Source organism: Rhincodon typus, chromosome 4 (assembly GCF_021869965.1).
Source record: "Rhincodon typus isolate 14 chromosome 4, sRhiTyp1.1, whole genome shotgun sequence".
Taxonomy (NCBI): Eukaryota; Metazoa; Chordata; class Chondrichthyes; order Orectolobiformes; family Rhincodontidae; genus Rhincodon; species Rhincodon typus.
In genome coordinates this window covers 77,941,455-77,960,820 of record NC_063335.1, presented here as the reverse complement: position 1 = coordinate 77,960,820, position 19,366 = coordinate 77,941,455, and the positions used below count along the sequence as shown (strand labels likewise).

Sequence of the window (19,366 nt, the reverse complement as noted above, 5' to 3'; positions counted from 1 at the left end):
TTTATATTGTCAAACCTTGCCAAATTATAATGTCAAAATAATATTTGCGCTGTTGCTAGGACTGTTACTGAGCCTGTACTAGTATTCAATGTTTTACAATTTCACCCATAATATTTTGTTGATGTTGTAAAGCTGAATAAAAACTGCAGTTATATTTTGGAGGGATAATTTTTTATTTTGCTTTTGCAAGTATAAAGTCATAGAGATATATAGCATGGAGACGGTGACCCTTCAGTCCAACTCATCCACGCCGACCAGATATTCAAAATTAGTGTGGTCCCATTTGCCAACATTTGGCCTGTATCCCTCTAAACTCTGCCCATTCATGTACCCATTCAGATGCCTATTGAATGTTGTAATTGTACCCGCCTCCTCCACTTTCTCTGGCAGATCATTCCATACACGCACCACCCTCTGTGTAAAAAAAGTTGCCACTCGGCTCCCTTTTAAATCTTTCACCTCTCATCTTAAACATATGCCCTCTAGTTTTGGACCTCCTACCCTGGGAAAAAGACCTCGGCTGTTAACAGTACCCATGCCCCTCATGATTTTATAAACCTCTATAAGGTCTCCGATGCTCCAGCGGAAAAAAGACTTAGCTATACCCTATAGCTCAAACTCTCCAATCCTGGCAACATCCTTGTTTATCTTTTCTGAACCCTTTCAGGTTTAACAACATCTGTCCTAAAGCAGCGAGACCAGAATTGAACACAGTATTCCAAAAGTGGCCTCATCAATGTCCTGTACAGCCGCAACATGACATTCCAGCTCCTATACTCAATGCATTGACAACCAAAGGCAAGCATACCAAACACCACTTTCACCGTTCTGTCTCCTTGTGACTCCACTTTCAAAGAACTATGCACCTGCACCCCTAGGTCTCTTTGTTTGGCAACACTAATCAGGGCTCTACCATTAAGTGTATTAGTTCTGCCTTGATTTGCCTTACCAAAATGCAACACCTCATATTTATCTAAATTAAACTCCATCTGCCACTCCTCGACCCATCTGATCAAGATCCTGTTACTCTGAGGTAACCACCTTCGCTGTCCACTACAACACCAATTTTGGTGTCATCTGCAACTATTAACTATACCTCTTATATTCACATGCAAATCATTTATATATGTGATGAAAAGCAGTGGGCCCAGCACCAATCCTTGTGGCACACTGCTGGTCACAGACCTCCAGCCAGAAAAAACAACATTCCATGCATAGTTCTTAAACTTTTTAAGACCTAGCTCCTGTTGTCAAAGCTGATTGTTTGTCTTTTGTCTTTTGTCTTTGACTTTGTGATTCTGATTGCATTGGTATTGATCACATTTTTGTATATAAATCTGGGTGGGTTATTGATCATCTTTGTTATAAAGTTATACAAAATCAGACTTAGTTGCAATTCCTAAACTTAGCCTAACTCCTTTGTGAAAGGAAGTAAAACTAATTTGACCAATAATTTGAAGAATTCTTAATTGGTTTCAGCGTGATTGCTAATATGATAGGAAATAACAAATTTACAGAATTATCTACATCCTGCCCATAACTACAAAGGATACTTTGTTCCACACCCTTTTTTTGTTGTTGTAGCATAGCCCAGACTGATAAAACCTATATTCTGAACAAACATGAGAATTTCATAATGTTGCAATTAAGTAGTGCCGTATTTTTTCATTTGTTCTGATAGGTATGATGCCCTAAAAACTTCAGCATCAGTTCATTTTCCCTAAAGTATTCTTTGATTCTTATTGGGTGCCTCACGAGTAAGGTTTGGGAAGTCTTTTCAAACAAAGCATATAGAAGAAATTTGTGCTCTTCAGGCCAATAATCTTCTGTTACTTAGACAACCCCATATAGAATGCATATCATACATGTAAAATCGCCAGAATGCTGACATATAGCATGAAAATTGGAATTTTTGCAATTAGCAATTTCCTGATACATCCATTAACTCAGTAGAGAAAGTGAAGCAATCTTTGCTGTCCCCCACTATGGTCTTTGTGTTGAGGAAGGAGTGTGTGAACAATGGCTTCTATGTCTTTGTTGCATCAGGAAGACTTAAAATTTCATTTGTAACTTGGCCAACCAGAGCTACACTGGAATTCAAAAAATCTGTTCACGAGTTTTAGTTCTGTCTTAGTAAGAAGAATGCATTCCTTCAAATGGATGGGCAAAATGAAAGACATCCATTTAAATGTTCCTTTTCATGACATCTGGACATCCCAAAACACTCAGCCAATGAACTACTTTGAAGCCTATTTATTATTGTACTGGAAGCATGGCATTCTCATTGACTTACAATGTTTTGCAATCTGGAGACACCGTGGATTTAATACTTGAGTCCTTGTTTCCAAATTCTGCAAGGTTTAGTCTCTCCATATGCCTAACCTCCTTCAGCACCTCAACCTACTGTTTCTGCTTTTCTCTCATTCTGATGTTATGTACATACTGACCTCATTACAACCTTGGTTCAAGCATAGAAGAACTGAATTCCAGCGGTGAGGTGAGAGTCACACAACCTGTGACATTGATGTTGCATTTGATTGTGTGATATCAAGGACCTTAGCCAAACTAGAGTCCATGGGAATTGGGGAGAACTACCTGCTGGTTAGATTCTTACCTGGCACATATGTAGATAGCTGTGGCTGTTAGATGTGGATCATGATGTCAGAGGTGGGGATGTTCACTGATAATTCCACAATGTTCAGCACCATTTGTGACTCCTCAGACACTGAAGTAGTTCATGTCCAAATGCCAGAAGACCAGGACTGTACCCAGGCTTAAGCTAATAATTAGAAAGTATAATTTGTGCCACACAATTGCCAGGCAATAACCATCTCCCAACAAAAATGAATTTAATCATCACTCCTTGATATTCAATGGCATTGCCATTGCTGAATCCTGAATTTGACACCCTAGGATTACTATTGAACAGGAACAACTTTTATAGCTGTAAACGTACTGTGGCTATATGAGCAGATCAAAGCTTATGAATCCTATAATGTGTAACTCGATTCATGACTCTGCAAAGCCTGTCAGCCACCTACAGGCACAAGTCAGGAGTGTGATGAAATATTCCCCACTTGCTTGGATGGGTGTAACTCCAATAGCGCCAAAGAAGTTCAACACCACCCAGGATGAAGCAGTCTGTTTGATTGGCACCATGTGCACATTTGCTTCCTCCACCACTGTACAAGAGCAGCAGTGTGTACCGTCAACGAGATACACTGCAGAAATTTACCAAAACTCCTCAATCTTCCAGACCCACAACTGCAACCATCTAAAAAGACCTGGGTGGCAGATACGAGGCAAGATAACTCTTTGTGTTCCTCTCCAAGCCACTCAGCATCCTGACTGGGAAATATATCACTGTTCCTTTAGGGTCGCTCATTTAAAATCCTGGAACTAATCCTCTAATACCATTGTGGGTCTATCCACACTAAATGGACTGCAGTGGTTCAAGAAGGCAGCTCACCACCAACTCAAGAACAACTAGGAATGAACCAGTGATGTCCACATCGCAAGTGGGAAAAAAAATTAATTTTCTTTCTTTGTTTCAACATGAGCAGCTGTGCCCTCAGTTGCTTAGAGTCTAAACTCTGACATTCTTTCCCTTAATTGCTTTTCCAGTAAGATGCTCCTTAAATCCTACCTTACATCTTGTTCTAATGATTCCTATGTGATACTGGCAGGCTGTGTTTAATAATATGTGTAAACTTGCTTGGAACATTTTGCTATGTAGGCGCTGATTGTTTTTGCACTCCTTCCACAGTACTATGTATTGAAAGGTCAGCCTGAATTATGTGCCTGGCTCTCTGGCATGAAACTTGAATGCACACAGCCTTCCAACTCTGAGACAAAATTGCTACTGCTTGATTAGTTAGTGCAGAACTGTTCTTCAGTTTTTGTAAATAGCTGGAAATTAGAAAAACTGGAATTTGAAATTACTACTTAAATAGCTACCTTTTATAATTAATGTGAGTCAGTAGAAAGAAAGTAACACACTTGTGAATCTACTGTTCTACTTTAAATGGAAAGGGCATTACTAAGGTTTAATTAGCACAGTAAATGGAAATGAAGAATGGCATTAAATTTATTTCAAATTTAGGAACATAATTGCTTCATTAAAACACACTGGTGAGACAACAGATGATGTGTTGCATCTGCAATATGTGAGTGTTCGTGGATCAGCGAGATCCACAGTAAATATGTCTAGTTCGTGTCTGCAGCTGAAGCAACTTCAGATCCAAGCTGTCAGCTGGAGGTGAAGGGCCCTTGTCTTATAGTGGTAGTGTCCCTACCCAAGAACCAGGGGACCTGGATTCAAGTCCCAACTGTTCTGGAGATGTGTTGTAACATGTCCGAACACATTGATTAAAAACACCTCTTTATAGCTCTTAATAGTTACAGAACATGATAACCAATTTAACAGGAAAAGATTGTTTTGAAGGTGAAGTTACAGACATGAAAGTTATCTGGATGTTTTGTTTCAGAAGGCTGACCCTTGATTTTCCCACTGGTTGAGTCCTGGTTGTGACTAGAAGTGAGACAGGTATTGGAATCAAGAAAGCAAGGGTTCCAGAGCCTCAGCGCTTGCAGTTGTCCAAATAGTTTGAGTTCTTTTGAGCTCATGTAGATGAGAGTGGGAGCTGCATGGTGGATGAGTGAACTGACTATGGTGTTGTGGTACAAGAAGCCATTTGAGCAGGGGCAGGAAAAATGAGAAACCGGGTAGGAGAAGTCCCATCTTTACTTTGAGGATACACTGTATCCTGTTGCGTGGCACTAGTACTGTGCTAAATGGGACAGGCTGAGAACAGATCTAGCAACTCAAAATTGGGCATTAATGAGACATGTGAGCCATCCTATTTAGCAGAATTGTACTCCATCACAATTTGTAACCTAATGGCTTGGCATATTCCCCAGTAGCATTGCCATCAAGTTGGACAGTCACTCCTGGCTCAATGAGGGCCTGCCAGAAGCAGCACCAGGCTACCTAAAAACGAGATGTCAACCTGGTAAAACTACAACACACCACTATTTACATAGCAGCATGTAATACACAAGACACAGCAATTCACACATCCAACAGATCAGATCAAACTTCTGAAACATAGTCGTGAATATTAGTGGACAACTAAACAAATAAGGAATTGGAAGCTCCACGGGCATCCCTATTCTTTATGATGGGGAGCCCAGTACATCAGAGCAAAAGAGAAGACTGCAACATTTTCATCTGTTTGCAACCATAAACCAGAAGTACCAAGTGGATTTTCTAACTAAACCTTCTGAAGTCACCACCATCAGCGATGTCAGTCTGCAACCAATTTGATTCATTCATTCCAACTTGTGCTTCAGAGCAACCACACCCTAGTCAAGTTGTTCTAGTGCAGTTAGAATATTAACATCTATGCAACAATAGAAAATTGCCATTATGTCAGAGAATCATAGAAGCCCTACGGTGCAGAAAGCGGCCATTTGTTCCAACCCTCCGAACAGCATCCTACTCAGACCCCTCGCATGAGGTGGAATTGAATTCAGGTCCCTGGTGCTGTGAGGCAGCAGTGCTAACCACTAAACCACTGTGCTCCTCGCAAATAACAAGAAAGGTCCAACCAACCCATGACCATCCCAGATATGTACTATCCTATGAATCTATTTTCAATCCTCAGCAAAGTAATGGAAGGGCAAAGTTCTGGAGAGTGATGGAATCCTCTCCTTTTGTCTGGGTGTGTGCAACTCCAACAAGACTGACGAAACTTGATACGTAAAAGGCAAAACGGTCTGCTTGTTTGTACTCCATCTGCCATCTTCAACATTCATTGCTTTCACCATAGACGTACAATGATGGCAGTATGGACCATCTACAACATACAGTGCAGCAACTCACAAAGACTCCTTCAACAACATCTTCAAAATCTCTGGCCTCCACCACCTAGACAAACTCTTCAGTCAACAAGTTTCCCTTCAAGTCACACACCATACTAACTTGGAACTACAGTGCAATTCATTTGCTGTTGCTGTGTCAAAATTATGGAACTGTCTTCCTTCTTTCCTTCCTGAGAGTACTGTGGGTGTCCCTATATTCCAAAGACTGTAATCGTTCCAAGAGAGCAGCTCACCAGCAACTTCTCCATAGCAATTTGGGATGGACAAATACTAGAACCCATTACTTAAGCGGTTGTAGCAGGATACTTAGAATATCTTGATGGAATCGGGCAAGTCAACGAGGTTCTTTGAAAAGGAATTGTGTTTCTAACTTATTCTATCATTTTTAAGGAAGTAACCAGCATGGTGGATAAAGGGGGAATTAGTTGATTATAGTATACTTGGAATTGTGAAAGTACACTAATTCTGATTTGATAAGGTGCCCCATCAAAAATTGTGACACAAGAATAAAACACATGGTGTGGGAGTTAATGCATCAGCATAATAAAAGATTTGTTGACTAACAGGAAGCACATAATAGGTCTATTTTAGATAAGTTGCACCTAGTGGAATGCCACAGATGTTAGTGCTGAACCCTCAACTATTCACAACTTATACCAATGACTCTGCTGAAGGTATCAAAAATAGAATGGCTAATTTTCCAGTGCGAGCAAAATAGGCAGCAAAGTAACTTGAGGTATAGAGTCTGCAAAAGAATATAAACAGCTGAAATGAGTAATCAAAAAGTTTGGTAGCTGGAGCATAATGTGAGAAAATGTGAACTTGTCCACATTTGGCACAAGCGCATAAAAGTAGCATACTGTATTTAACGGAATTAGAGTGATAGACCCTGAAAGTGGACCCTTCAGCCCAACTCATCCTTACTGATCCAGATTCCTAAAATAAACCAGCCCCATTTGCCTGCATTTGGACCATATCCCTCTAAGCCTTTCCTTTCCATGTACCTGTCCGAATGTCTTTTAAATGTTGTAATTGTACTCACCCTTACCTTTTCTTCTGGCAGTTCGTTCCATAAACACACCACCCTCTGTGTAAAAAGTTGCCCCTCGGGTGCCTTTTAAATATTTCCCCTCTCACCTTTAATTTTGTGTCCTCTAGTTTTGGACTCATCTACCCTAGAGAAAAGACCTTGGCTATTCGCCTTATTTATGCCCCTTATTTATGATTTTATGAACCTCTATAAGGTCACCCCTCCAACCTCCTGTGTTCCAGGGGGAAAAGCCCAAGCCTCCAGCCTCATCTTATAACTCGAGTCCTCCAGTCGCAGTAACGTTCTTGTAAATCTTTCTAGTTTAATAATATCCGTCCTATAGCAGGGCGACCAGAATTGTACAGTGTGGCCTTACCAATGTTTTTGTACAGCCTTAACATGACTTCCCAACTCCTACACATAATGCACTGACCAATGAAGGTAAGTGTGCTAAACATTGCCTCCATCACCTTGTGTACCTGCGAAGTTACTTTCAAGGAACTATGTACTTGCATCCTGAGGTCTCTTTGTTCAACACTCCCTAGAGCCTTATATTAACTGTGTAAGTTGTGGCCTGGTTTGTCTTATCAAAATGCAAGACCTCTCATTTATCTGAATTAAATTCCATTTGCCATTCCTCAGCCCACTGGACCAGTTGATCGAGATCCCGATGTACTCTTAGATAATCTTCATTGTCCACTATACCACCAATTTTGGTGTCACATTGCAGTATTCACTGGTATGAGGGAATCTGGATATCATGGTATGAGTGACAAAGTTGGTAAGTAGGAATAGCAAGCTATTAGGAAAGTACATGAAATGTTAGGGTACATTGCAATGGGAACAGAATATAAAAATTAGTAGGACCACGTGGGGACTACTGTCAACTTATTTGAAAAACAAATGCAAATGCTTTTCTCAAGAAGAATCGTTGAACAGGTTGAGCATCTAAACTTTGAAGTTTAGAAGAATGATATTTAATCTTGGGGAAAGATAAGATCCTGAGTAGAATTGATCAGGTGTTTGCCTGGAGGATGTTCCCTCCTATGGGGTCCACAAATATGTGAATTATGAGGAGTAGGCTATTTGAACCCTCAATTCTGCACTGTCATTCGATGAGATCGTGGTAGATGAGACTGTGATCAAAATTCCATATTCCTGCCTATGCATGATACCCTTTTTGACACTCTTGTTGGTCAAGAATTAATCTACCTTTTGCTTTTGTCTTCAATTACTCCACCAGTACCTGGAGAAAACAGTTTGAAAAACTTTTGAACCTCGGAAGAAAATGTTCTTTATCTTAGTCTTATGGGAGGCTGCTGTTTTTAAACTCTGTCTCCTAGTTTATTAATAAGGTCTGCCTTTTAAGATGGAAGATCTAAAAAACTGAAATAAATGCAGATGCAAGAAATCTGAAACCAAAATAAAAATTACTGGAAAATCTCAGCAGGTCTGGCAATATAAGTGAAGAGCAATCAGAGATAACGTTTTGGGTCCAGTGACCCTTCCTCCTTCAGAACCTTTTAAGATGGAAGGTTTGCCTTTTCAACATGGATTATGGAAGAAAAATGTCTTCATTTAGAAATTTTAGTAAGTAAGAGGAAGGCATTTAATAAGATTTACTTGTGGATTTTTTTTTTATCTTGGAAGATCTATGTCTTAAGCACAGTTATCCAATTGGTGCCAGATTTTTAACAATTCATTCATTCCACTTTTATTTAAAATTGTTGGTTACTACAGGTTATATGATCTATTCAGTTAAATGTATAAATTGTGTCACATTTACTTAAATGTAAGGAGGATGCATGACTGTTCATTCTGAATTTAATTGAAATGCATTGTGTTTGGTGTTAGGACTCTGATGCAGGGAGCTCCCCTTCCCTTCCAATTTTGTTTCAGTAAATCTCTCTGTACCAAAGGATGGGGAATAGAATAGGTTACGTAGCTTGTAGTATTTCTCTCAGCCTTTGATGTGTATACTGCACACATTTTGGTTCTGCCTTTACAGGGTAGTGTTGTTTTAAGACTGGCTAATTCCTATCGAGTGATTAATGATTTATAGATTTAACTCAAAACAAACTGTTGCAGTTACCAGAGACTTTGTACAGCACTGGAATAAGAAATGATGTGCAATTTCTAATTGCAAAATCACAACAATATTATGATTATTTTCACACTGAAGCAATCTTTGCCCAAATGCAGCAAGAGCTGGACAATATTCAGGCTTGGGATGACAAATGCCAGGTCATGTTCACTCCATTCAAATGCCAGGTAATGACCATTTCCAATAAAAACAAATCTAATCATTGCTCCTTGATATTCAATGATGTCACCATCGTTGAAGCTCCCACTATTAACATTTTAGGGATTACTGTTGGCCAAAAACTGAACTGGACTAATTTCATAAATACTGTGACTACAAAAGCAGGTCAGAGGCTAGGAATCTTAGAGTGAGTAACTTGACGCCTCAATCCCAAAGGCTTTTCCACAACCTGGAAGACGCAAGCTAGGTGTGTGATGGAATACTTTCCATTTGTACTAGCCCCAGTAACATAAAACTTGACACCATTCAGGACAAAGCAACCTGCTTGATTTGCACCATATCCACCATAAAAATAATTCAGTCCCACCAACAAAGATGCTGTGTAGCAGCAGTGTTACTATCAACAAAATGTACTGTAGAAATTCACCACCTTCCAATCCCACAACGACTACCATCTAGAAGGACAAGGGCAGCAGATACATGAGAGCATTACCATTTCCAAGCCACTTGCTATCCTAACTTGGAAATGTATCTCCTTTTCCTCTGTCTCGGAGTCAAAATCCTGGAACTCCCTCTCTTCGTAACCATATTGTGGGAGTACCTATACCAGATTGATTACAGCATTTCAATAAGGCGGATCACGATCACCTTTTTCAAGCACAACTAGAAGTGAGCAATAAATACTGGCTGAGCTAGTAACACTTGCATCCAATGAGCAAAGGTATGAATAGACAGTAAGTATCCTTAGAAGCTACAAAGTAAAGCTGTACTCCTACTGTGTTTGGCTAGTTTAGATTAGTTTAATCTACCATTATAATTATAATTATTACTTATTTCTTATGGACAAGATCAAACCCCCTCCAAATATGTTAAGATATCTAGACCCTAACGTTTTCTTATTTTAAAGATAAGTATAAAGCGTTGTGTTCCGGATGCGAATTGATTGGTCAAACTACCAGGCTTGAAACGAAACATACTTCATTCATACATTAAAATACAGATAAAATTAAAAATAAGAGAATTTGCTTAACTGTAACTGTATTGAAATGCTTAACAAAATAAGATGTATATTAACTAATATTAATTAACTGTTCCAATGTAGTGACATCCCATAAACACACCTTTGGCAAAGGTAAGTCATAAAATAGATTGTCTCACATGCATTTCTAGCAGCAGGAAGAGAACCCCAGCTTTTAGCTGTAACAGAGAGAGGAATAAGAGCTTCCACATCCAGGTCCAGGACCTCCGCAACTGCAGAATGCCAAAACTCAAAATCCTGGCTGTGTGGGAGCTTGATCCTACCCATTCAGGCTGCTTCTATTCCAGCTTTTTCTTTTTTGAGCAGACTGCTCGGCGCCTCTGTCTCAACCTTTCTTCATTTTTTAAAAAAAAAACAAGACAAAATACACCTCTTCAAGCCATAATATTGTCACATTGTTGAAGCATTAATGGTATAATGAAGTTCCTAAATACTGTACCTGCAAGTTGGGTATAATCCCTTCGAAAGCTGGTTGACCAGTTGTGTATTTCCAACATGTTCTGTTTTTATTTGTATAATATTGTCTTATTGTGCAATGGAAATTGAAATACCTTTGCATCACAATTTATAAATCTTTAAGGCATAGTCTTATGGTTGTACTATGGAGCAGTTTAACTCAATGAAAGTCCAGGGTGTCAAATTTATTAATGGTTTTCCACCACAGGCTTTCTGTGAAACATTAGAAGAAACTAATTACAGACTACAAAAGGAACTTGCTGAAAAACAAAAGGAAGTTGAGGCTTTGAAGAAATTACTGGAAGAAAAATGTCTTCATATAGAAGTTTTAGAAAGTAGAATAAGGTATTTAATGAAATCTACTTGTGAAAATGATTTTGACATGTAAGATCAATACCCTAAATACTTTTATCTACTTGGCGACTGATTTAACAATTCAGTTATTTTTACCTAAAATTCATGGTTACTATTACCTATTCAGTTAAATATGCAAATTTTGTCCTTTACTTAGATGTCTGTGCAGTTTCAGAATTGCAGTAGGGACATGATATTTAATGCATGATCGAGTTAGTCAATGGTCAGAAGTCTGCCCAGCAAGATTGGAAGGAAACTTAATGGAAAGTAGCGTTATGGTTCCTGATATTTTTCATCAAATGACTGTGAAGAGGCTTGGATGGTCATTTTGGAACATTATTCACTTGGCCTGTTGGCAGAAAAAAATTAAACAAAAAAGACTTGCCCAAAATACTTAAAATTAAAAAAAAACACTTTTAACAATGGAACCTGGAATACTTTTAAATGCTGCAATACAGACACTAACAAAGCCAACGATAAGTGATGTATGGACATAGTTTTCCAATATCCCAGAGTTCCTTCATGAGCATTGCGTTCGACATCACAGTATAGATTTGTGTGCTGAAGTATCAGATTGTTCATTTTGTGAAATATAAGTTACACTGGCCTGTTAGGACTTGTAGAATTTTATACTCCAGTTGACCAGCAAATGTTTTTGTGGCATTGCATATTGGGAGCTTTATTTCAAACTCAAATGTGTGTGATGTTTAAGACTTATCGATGCCCTATCCTGCCTCACTGCAGCTTTTCTGATTTAGTTATTGAATGTTAGGTAGGTTGTTCAACTATAAATCTCACCTGCCCTTGTCAGCCTTGTCACATCGGAGAAAACTGCTATGGTAGCATTTTAAAGACCATTATGTCAGCTTTTATTATGAGTTTGAAGATTGCAATTAGTAATGGCAGAACATTTCAAACCTGGTTATATATTCTTGTTTTTCTCCTCTTTCTTGATTATTAAAATATTGCTTTGTATTCTTGACTATCTTGTAGAGAAATGTCCTTGGAACAGGAGAAAACACGCAGACCCTCTGGGCAGGAGAGTGAATCTAGTAGTGAAGTTGAGTCCTCTGCAGTAGAAGCTGACCAAGCAGTAATACAGGACAACAGGTAGTTTTGAAGCCATATAGACCAAGCCATGGAAAAGAGTGCTCAATTTTTTAAAGATTATAATAAGTGCATCTCCAGTTTCTTCATTTTTTTTATATTGTAGAAACTGGAGATTTGTCCAGCATCAGTTACTTTATATGTTTTGTTTTTTGTTTTGTACATGTATCTGAATAGCAGAAAGGCTTGAGATGCTAAATGGTTTACTGTTGATCAAATACTTGTAAGATTTTTTTCTTTGTTCTTTCAGTAATTTTTAATTTTTTGCATGTGACAATGCACATTTCTCACTTAATTTTTGACTTAATTTTTCATACGTTATCGTCTGTTTATCTGTTTTTAAAGCACTTCACTTCCTTTGCCCGTCCCTCTCTTTTACTTTTTTCAATTTTTAATAATGATCCATATTTGTGATTTGTCTTTTTCTTGGTGCCTTTTGTACCCTTTCCTAATCTAGCCAGTCCTTATTCATGCCTGCTTTCTTCACTCCTCCCTTTATTTATATTCCTCCTATGTTTATCATATATACTTGGGTAAAAGTCAAATTTTTTAAGACTGTTTTTAAAGTTAAATTTATGGTGTCAACTATTACATGGATACTATTTCTGAGGGGCTGAAATTCATGTTACAGTCCAAAATACCATATCATTAGCAGAAGCCCAATTGATCTGCCTTCTTGAACTTCTGTGTTGCACTTGGTCTAGATATACTCGTAAAACTGTTAGAGAAGGAGCTGAAGCATTTTCATCCATCAGCATTAAAAGAACAACAATATATTTCCAAATCAGGACAGTGAGTGGCTTGGAGAGGAGCTAGCAGATGGTGATGTTCCCCTGTATCTGCTGCCCTGTCCTTCTAGATGGCAGTGGTCATAGGTTTGGAAAGTGCTAAGGACAATATTTCTTGCGCACAGTACCCACTGCTACTACAGTTAATTGGTGGCAGAGGGAATGAATGTTTGTGGATATGATATTAATCAAGTGGGCTTCTTTGATGTGATCGTGTCAATTTTCTAATCTTGGAGCTGCATTCATCCAGGCAACAGACTCGGGAGTTGAAAAGTCAATTACTCACTCCAATTCCTAGCCTTTGACCTGCTCTCGTAGCCACAATTTATGTGGGTCTAGTCCAATACAGCTTCTAGTAACACCCAAGATGTTAGGGGGTTTTAGCAGTTGTAATGTCTTTGAGTGTTAAGTGATCATAATTAGATTCCGTCCTGGAGATAGCTCTTGTGTGGCATTGTGTAGCGCAAATGGTACTTGCTACCTTTCAACCCAAGCTTGAACACTGTCCTGGTCTTACTGCATTTGCACATTGATTGCTGCAGTATCTGAGGTTTGAATATTGTGTGATCATTGGCAAACATCTCCATTTCTGACCTTATAATGGAGAGAAGGTCTTTGATAGTTTATACAGATTTCAGCAAAGCCTTTGACATGGTCCCACATGGGAAATTGATAAATAAGGTAAAAGCACTTGGGATCCAGGGGAAACTGGCAAGTTTGTTCCAAAATGCAGTCGGAGACGAGAGCATGATGGTGGTAGAATGCTGTTTGTGTGGCTGGAGACCGGTCTCCGGTGGCATACCACAAGGATCATTGCTGGGTACCTTTATTGTTTGTGATATATATGCTGAAGAAAATGTGGGAGCTTGATAAGTTTGCAAATGACACACAGATTGGATGGGTTGTTGACAATGAGGAAGTCTATGGCCCAAGTGCTAGAAAGTAGAACTAGTTTTTTTTTTTAATTCACTTGTAGGATGTGGATGTTGCCAACATTTATTGCTTATCCCTTGTTGGTCTTGGGAAGGTGGTGACGAGCTGCCAACTTTTCCTGCTGCAGTCCATGTGCTTTACAGTTAGAGTACTTTTGGTTAATGCAGATTCACTGGGCTAAAGGGCCTCTTCTGTACTGTATGGTTCTATGATTTTAACCTTCCTCACCACAATTAAACTGACTAGTCTCTAAGTGTCATTAGAACTCTCCAGTCCCCTGCCACATCTCAAGTCTGGGGAAGATTGGATGATTACAGCCAGTACCCCTGCAATTTCCACTAACTCTTCAATGTGCTCAGATGCGTCTCTTCCAGTCCCAGTGCCTTGTCAACATCCAGCATCAACAGTTTATCCTACATGTCTTTCTTCCTTATCAATTTTGACCCCTTTCAGTGACAGAGTTTCCTTGCCTATCACCACTACCTGCATTGCATCCATCTCCTTGGTAAAGATAAATGCAAAGTATTCATTTAATACCTCAGCCACACCCTTTACCTCCACATGTAATTTCCTCTTTATTAGTACCCCTAGTCCTTTTTGTGCCTGTAGAAGACTTTGGGATTCCCCTTCATGCAGGTGCCAGTCTTTTCTCATAATCCTCTTTATTCCTTTAATATGCTTCTCCCCTCTGATACTTCTGTGTTCTTCTTAGTTCTGAGTTGTCTTACGATCTGTCATAAGCACAGTTCTTCTTTTTTAATGCTAGAAAGTAAGACTAGGACTAATTTTATGTTTTTGACATGTAGCCTGAAGCAGATCAATGAAAAGATAGAGCCAGAGATGTAAGAGCAGTATACATGAGAAACAGCAGTATTGAATTTAAGTGCCCTAACTCTCATTACCTACACAATTTCAATTCACTGTGTTTCCCCCGATTTTGAAAGAATTCTCTTGCTCAGTTGTGTTGACTTTGATTTCAATTTTAATTTAATAAAAGCAAAATATAAATGCAAGCCTTTCAATTTTATTTAATTTTAATATTTTTAAGCTCTCGAATGATGTCTGATAAAGAACAATCTGGAGCCTCTTGGAATAGCCCTGTAAATGAAACGTCTTCACCAGTAGAAGAAGCAGAAGCTGCGGAAGAAGACTGATAGAACACTTATATTAGCATTAACAAATGCTAATACTATAATTCTTGATAATATATCGCAACAATAGCTGTAGCTGGAATACAGCTCAAAGCTATGAATCAATATGGTTTCTAAAATTTGTATGTGACATAGCCAAGGAAATTGCCCTTTCTATGAATAAATATTTCAATATATTTTTGCTTGATGCAATAAATTAGATTTTATTAGTACATCAGCTTTACTAGGCTCTGAATTTTGCAAGTTTGAGTGCTTAAGTATAGGTCAAAAAATTACAGATAAATTAGGCTATTAATTCTTTGGAGCCATTTAATTTTACAAGCTGCTTTCAATTTCTATCTAGAAATGTATACAGGAATAGTTTAGCTAAAATGTATTGCAGCTAAATTTAAACATGATATAGCCATTTCATTAATCAAACTGCAGCTACTTACCTAGCAACATGAAAGCCAATTTCTTTCCTGGAGCTAACTGAACTATTTAAATGTTACTTTGGAGAAACTCAGTGGTTTGAATGGGCATCAGTGCACCTCCAGGTTAATGTGATTTGAGCTTTGTTTAAGCTGCATAAATTGCTTTATCTGTGCACAAATGCAGCTGTTGATCTCATTTGGTTTTGTTCCCTAAATTTGTCTGTTAAACAGATTTTTTTTTTAGATCAAAAGCAAAATAAACCTGTTATTTTTTCAGTTTTACAAACTAGCCAAAGTCACGATCTCAATGGTTTTGTTTTAGCTGTTCTACAGTGATTTACAATTTAATTACCAAATTGTGACTAGAAGGAACACACTTCACTTAGCCATGGTGCAAACTGTGTATTTAAGTTTTGTCAAGTTTCATTGGCGAAAGATGTTTTAGCTTGAATTGCTTTTTATTGTTACAATCAAATTAACTAGTTTTGCTTCATTTAGTGTTGGTTTCTCAAACTTGCATGCCTTGATTGCTTCAAGTGCCTTGTTTTTCTGGATTTATAAGATATGCAATGATTTTTAATTCACCTATTTGTTACGAGCATCTGTGATAAATGAGAGCCATAAAGTTTGGCTGATTTTTTTTTGAGAACTTGTACTGGAACTGCCCAATTTCCTATTAGGAATATTTTAATTTATGCTAGTAATTTACATTGTGTTCTCTAGACCCTAAAGATGAACTTTAACGGATTGAATGCTGTAATCTTCCACTGGAAGTCTTGCATTATATGTTTTGTCAGGTCTGGGTATACATTCTTCTGTGTGATGTGCCAAGTTTCTGGAGATTTTATGCATGATATAAAATACAGCTCATTACCATTAGGTAACCATCACACTAAGAACATTTGCATAAAAACAAATAGAACATTCTGAAATGGGAAAAACTTGAATTGGTTTTAATTTGCAAGGGTGCATTGGTAGCTTTTTTTTAATAAAGTTTTTTTTAAAATGTTTTTTTCCATTTTGTCAATCAGTACACTGAACATTTTGAAATCCTTTATTTTAATGCACCTTAGTATGTGATTGATTAGTCTAACATGCATTTTCTTTTTGAAGTGAATATTCAAGTGACAGGGCTCCAAGCAGTTGCCTTTATAGATTAAGTAATAATCTGAATACACTCTTCTGCTATCATCAATTGTGCTTGTAACTCGGCTATAAATATTTAAACTAGGCTGCACAGAAATTTGAAGCGTCTTTCACATAAATCCCAAATGTAGAGCTGCAAACTACTGATCAAAATGTGGTCTGCAAAGCTGAGGTTAACTGAAGACTTTAAGACTTTACCTTGTCAAACTTGAAAGGAGCCCAATCTCTAACATGTGAAGGGAAAGCCTGGCCTTCAATCAAAATTTTCCTGTGCATAGTTAAATCTTTGCTCATTGAGTCTTCTGTCAATGAAAATTGTTACTTCTAATTTGTTTCATCTTAACACCATTTTTTTTTTTTTTTTTTTTTTTACACACTTGTATTGAATCCCCTTTTAATCGCTCTAAAGAGAAAGGCCCTGCCTTTCCAATTAATCTCTAAATTGAAGTTCCTCTTCCCTGGGGCCATTGCATATATTTTCAGCACTTTTTCCAATGTTGTCACAATTTTCTCAAAGTCTGGTGCCTAGAATTGGATACAGTACTCCTGTTGATACCAAAACCGTAGAATATAAAGGTTCACAATAACCTTACTTATGTAGGCTATGGGTCTTCCTAAAATCTGGTATTGCATGCACCTTATTAACCACTTTGAAGGATTTGTGCACCTACATCTCTCTTTAAAAGTGGATACTTTAGTTTATATTGTTTGTCATTCTTCTACATTCTGTACAGATTTTGAATTTACAAACTAAATTCAATGTGTCATATCACCCCTTTCTACCAGCCTCAAGTTCTGGTTCATATGCAATATTCTGAAAGTTGCATTATTCAGAATTAAATTATTATCCATGTCTGGGTGTTTAATAGGGCAACAAAAGCTGTGCTCAGTGCAACTTTTTAAAACAAAAAATCATTCACCACAGTTGTTTTTGCTGATGTTTAGCAATTTACCGCAAGTGTAATTTGGAGGATTTTTTATTGTACTTTTTAATTGCACCCAGTTACTTGACAAAGTAACTAATGGGGTCAATTCTTTTCTAAAACATGAAACATTGTATTGATCAGCATACTTTTTATTATGTGTCCTGTTGCATTTAGTAACCGTGCACATGAGGCAAATCGTTGAGAATATTCTCAAAAAAATTATACAGCTCATTTTCAGGAATCATTAAACGTTTTGTTGTACATTTGCTGTTTGTAACCAAGTTCAAAACTCTCATTCTAGAAAAGCAAACAGATTAAAAAGAGAAATGGCAAACCACCATAAAGTCCTGATTAAGAACCGTCTAGTCCATGCTACTACAACCAATGCTTTTGAGCCTGTAAATAAACTCAATAGTTGTAAAGACAAGTAACTTGTTTTTGTAACCTACAGTTATAATTCCAAGAATTCATTTATGATTTAAGTATGCTGAACTATACAAATTAGAAACAAGTTAAAACCTACCATTAATAGTAACTAATTTAAAATCCCACTTTTTCTATCCCATGTGTGGTGATTGTTCAATTCACTTAACAGACATGAGGTTTCTGGTTCTTTAATGGTGAGGTGGTAAATTGAACTGGCTTAATCACTCCTTTATAGTGAAATATTTTTAAGTTGCCAGTGGAAAGCAGTCATGGCAATTTGCTCTAACAACTTAACAGCATACTTCCCATGCAGATCTCCAATTTAGAGGCAGACGAGGAAGTCTGTAAATGACAACATTTCTGCTGAAAATATCCAAGTGGCACTACAGCAAGCCAGAATCCTCCTCCAGAGTACCAGCCTCTGCCCTGCATTTGAAGTTGTGTTGATGCAGTAGGTGGAGATGTGATAATGGTTGGCTATTTCTTGAGAATGGTGTTTACACACACAAGAATGGAAATGCAAGTGACTGCCAACTGTTGTAATTCCTACCAGCTAACTTCATTATATTGGAAGGGGTAAATAAATCTAACATGGCCAGGTTCAGTGAATAACCACACTGAACCATATAACTAAACAGCTGACAAACACAGGAATTATTTGGTGGTAGGATAAAGTAGCAAGATCAGTATAACAACCAGGTGGCACAACCTGATTATCTTTTGGATCTAATGATTAGAGTAGGGCAGTACTTGGAATGATCAGGAATGAAGCAGCCATTTCTATAGCTTAATATTCTGAGGTCCAACCAGTCAGAAAATTTTTGAAACATGGAAAGAATAAAAGAGCAAGGGCATTTATTCATACCCATTGACAACCTGGAGTTTTCCCTCTTGTATTGTGTGATTGCATGCATTCGCAGTTACAACTTTGGGCTTCTCATAGCATTAATTAAGGAAATGAACAGTAATTGTGAGCAGATTTACTGTCTCTACCTAATGTACAATGAACAACTTTTGCATGACGGATGAATAAAATAACTAATGTACAAACAGTCATTTGCAAAACAAAATTTTAGTATTTCTGAACAAAGATGTGTTTTATTTCAAAGTTTTCCATTTTGTACTTATTAGGAAAATTCAAAAAATACCAAGGTTACAGGAAAATAATGCTCAGGAGAGGAGCATACTGGTTGGTGGATTGGCAGTTAACTGTCAGTCATTATTACAGGTGCATTCTCCATGTCATCATTCACCCACTAACCATAGAATCTTTTCATGTGTGGAATATTTCTTCATATCCTGATTTTTCAAAACTTCAATCAAACTCTGTCAGCAATCTCCAAACTATCTTCGAAACCAAAATTCCTCATCTCTGGAACTATTCTTTTGCCTTTATTTTATGCCTCCCTCCCAACACCAAAAGCTGCAAATCTCAGAATGCCGTGCAACTC

General features: G+C 37.8%; 1 protein-coding gene across 3 annotated transcripts in view; it reads left to right on the top strand.

Moving 5' to 3' along the window:
- The window catches only part of snx16 (sorting nexin 16), a 39,772-nt gene extending 20,801 nt beyond the window's left edge, over positions 1-18,971 (top strand). For all 3 annotated transcript variants that reach the window (XM_048595892.1, XM_020519920.2, XM_048595893.1), the window contains exons 6-8: positions 10,880-11,016; positions 12,019-12,135; positions 14,902-18,971. In XM_048595892.1, coding sequence (XP_048451849.1) covers positions 10,880-11,016; positions 12,019-12,135; positions 14,902-15,007 — 360 coding nt within the window. In that variant the 3' untranslated portion in view covers positions 15,008-18,971. The remainder of the gene's footprint in view (positions 1-10,879; positions 11,017-12,018; positions 12,136-14,901) is intronic.
- Positions 18,972-19,366: the final 395 nt, after the last annotated feature.